Source organism: Chaetura pelagica, unplaced genomic scaffold (assembly GCF_000747805.2).
Source record: "Chaetura pelagica isolate M959 unplaced genomic scaffold, ChaPel_1.0 scaffold308, whole genome shotgun sequence".
Lineage (NCBI taxonomy): Eukaryota > Metazoa > Chordata > Aves > Apodiformes > Apodidae > Chaetura > Chaetura pelagica.
Window position 1 is genome coordinate 2,479,712 of NW_009954442.1, and position 3,086 is coordinate 2,482,797.

The 3,086-nt window shown below is 42.6% G+C and overlaps 1 protein-coding gene across 1 annotated transcript; it reads left to right on the plus strand.

The window, feature by feature from the left end:
- The first annotated feature begins 1,116 nt into the window (after positions 1-1,116).
- On the plus strand, positions 1,117-1,992 carry LOC104394845 (chromosome unknown open reading frame, human CXorf21). The gene has a single exon (XM_010004483.1). The coding sequence runs from the start codon at positions 1,117-1,119 to the stop codon at positions 1,990-1,992; it is 876 nt and encodes a 291-aa protein (XP_010002785.1).
- The last annotated feature ends 1,094 nt before the right edge of the window (positions 1,993-3,086 follow it).

Below are 3,086 nucleotides of genomic sequence, written 5' to 3' on the forward strand. Positions count from 1 at the left end.
TTCCAATGTCTCACCACCCTCACAGTAAAAAAATTTCTTCCTGATGTCTAAATTAAATCTACCCTCTTCCAGTTTAAAACCAATGCATATGTGTTCTTGTTAGTGAGTCCTGTCTTTCACTACCAACATGTCTATGCAGCTTTTGAGACTGAGCTGCCTGTTTAGAGAGTGGAGAGAGTGCTGGAACCTGACTGTGCCTTTGTAGAAATGGAATGGAAACTGATTTCAGACCTGCTGGTTCTCATGACTAATCCACCAGAGGAGCCAGAGTACTTCTGAAATGTGCACTTTCCTATGCATTGCACTGAAATATGTCTCTTCAAAAGTACAATGCAGATTTCTACATCTAGGGTAGTCATTTTAAGATCCTTTTATAGGAACTGGAGAGTGATAAGGAAATCTAGGGCACAAGTAACTCATTTTGATTTAGGTGTTTAACACAGGCCAGATGAATCATGCCTCCAGAAAGCCTTGCTTTTGCCACTGACATTTCATGTCTAAAACTTAAAGACAATTTCATCCTGCTTGTCATACAGAAATGCAAAGTACTAATTTAATAAACTGATTTTTAAAAATAAAAATGGAACCACACATACAGTCATTGATTAATCTGGAACAGAAGGGATTATACTCTCAATATGAATCTCAAATCAACATAGTTCAGAGGCAGCTGACAACTGACACACAACAAAAGTTGCTTCAAAACATATGAGAGAAAGCGGGAAACCCCTAGGGTTCTTACTGAAGTCAAGGGCAAAAATCTACATATTTAAGTGTAAGCTATTACAGCAACTGTTACCACAACAAAGCACTTGTTCCTCTCTTTCCAACTCCCTTGTCCTTGGATGTATTTTACTTGCTGTACATTATCTTACACAGAATATGCTTTGATGTGATTGAGTTAACAGCACAACAGGGAGACTAGCTGATCACTTCACTCCTTGTCTCAAGTCCTCTAGAAAGAGAGAGACACTCTTGTTCATGTCCAAATTGGAAAAATCTCTGCATCCAGCGACAGACTTGTGAGTATAATCACCACTCAATGAGTTAGTAATGAACTAATGGTTTATTCTTGTTGTTTCCTGTCTGCTGCTGGTTCCTCTCCTTTGGTGAAGGATGCTGTCGGAAGGCTACCTTTACAGAATCTCCTACCTTTGTGAAGACCTGAACTCTGAGCTCCACAGCAGTCCAGCTGAGGAAGTAGTGTATGAAATGAGATCCATTAATTATTCTTCCATGGAAGAAGCACAAGGAAAAAGCCTCCTTCAGAGATGCAGATCTGCTGGCAAGTGCATTTCCTCAGTCTGCTCAAGAGGTAGCAAGCACAGCAGAAAACAGAAGGATAATCTTCTACAGCCTACACAGCACCCTGCGCTTGCAGGGCAGCCATCTCCAGCTATGCATGTCTTTGAGGGGCTGACAAGAAAAGACACTTACCTGGTCCCATCTTCCTGCAAAAGCATTTGCAAGAACTACAATGATTTGCATATAGCTGGGGACTATGTGGTGCCAATTAGCTCAGTCACAACTGATTTTACTGGTGACAGTGGCATTGGTCCCTTCTTGGAGTCCTCAGAGATTCCTCCTCCCCTGGAGTCTGTGAGGGTCCCCCCCTCCAGTGACACCAGCCGCAAACCAGTCCAAGGCCACTCCTCATGCTGGCGGCTGACGAGCTTAGTGCCCCACCAGCAGCCCCTCTCCGACTCAGCCCTGAATGACTACCTTGAACAGAAGCTGGTGGAACTGTATAAGCAGTACATCATGGATAGCACAGCAAACAGGGCATCCCCCACTCAGATCCTAGCTTCGGAGCTTATCATGGCTAATGTAGATCAAATCAGCGTGCAGATATCAAAGGAGAGAAAGATGGAGACCACCAAAGCCAAAGACATTGTCATTAGCCGCTTCTTACAAATAGCCAGTGAAAAAATGTCCTCAGAAATTAGCACACCTAGTCTGCATATTTCCCAATATAGCCACACTAATGCATAGCATTTGTATGTCTGCTGTTAGAAAGCTTTTGTATTCTGCAATGTCAATTTTTAGTTTCTTGAGACATTTTTCTGCTTGCATTTACCATCTGCCACTTAAATTAAACTTCCAGTATGTATTACATAAGTAAAAATATCTGTACTGTGCAGCCCTTATTGTGGACCAGATGATTCGTTGATTTTTTTTAATAATTTTTTTTTAGTTTTTCCCTAAAGGCTTATTTTAATAAGATTCAGACATTAAAAAAGCTTATTTTAATAAGCCTCAGACATTAAAAAAGCTTTGTAGAAAAATTACTAAGAGCATATGGTACTCTTCCAGGTGCTCAGGTGTTTGCTTTCTTTCCCAGGTGGTTGACATCTCATTTCAACTTTCCTGTGTCTGGAATCTGCCCTCCTGCCCTGCTTCTGCGTGAAGTAAAGTGTTACATGCATGTAAGCACAAGCACAGTGATGGCAGAGCCACAGAAAAACATAATTTAGCATGACATCTAGTTAATCTCCCTGACTCAAAAGGCTTTATTTATGACAATGGTATCTTGTGGTGCATTAGGAGGAGTGTGTCCAGCAGATCAAGGGAGGTTCTCATCCCCCACTGCTTGGCACTGGTGAGACCTCATTTGGTGTACTGTGTCCAGTTCTGGGCTCCTCAGTTAAAGAGGGATAGGAATTTACTTGAGAGAGTCCAACGGAGGGCTATGAGGATGACTGGAACACCTGCCTTACAAGGAAAGGCTGGGAGACCTGGGGCTTTTCAATGTAGAGGGGAGAAGACTGAGGGGGGATCTAATTAATGTCTATAAATACATGAGGGCTGGGCATCAAGATTTAAACTCAAGCATAGGAAGTTCCACCTCAACATGAGGAAGAACTTCTTTACTGTGAGGGTCACAGAGCACTGGAACAGGCTCCTCAGAGAGTTTGTGGAGTCTCCTTCTCTGGATACTTTCAAGACCCATCTGGATGCCTTTCTGAGTGATCTGCCCTAGTTTTTGGTCCTGCTCTGGCAGGGGGGTTGGACTTGATGATCTTTGGAGGTCTTTTCCAACCCCTAACATTCTGTGATTCTGTGACATCCCTCTCAGAAGTTTTTTA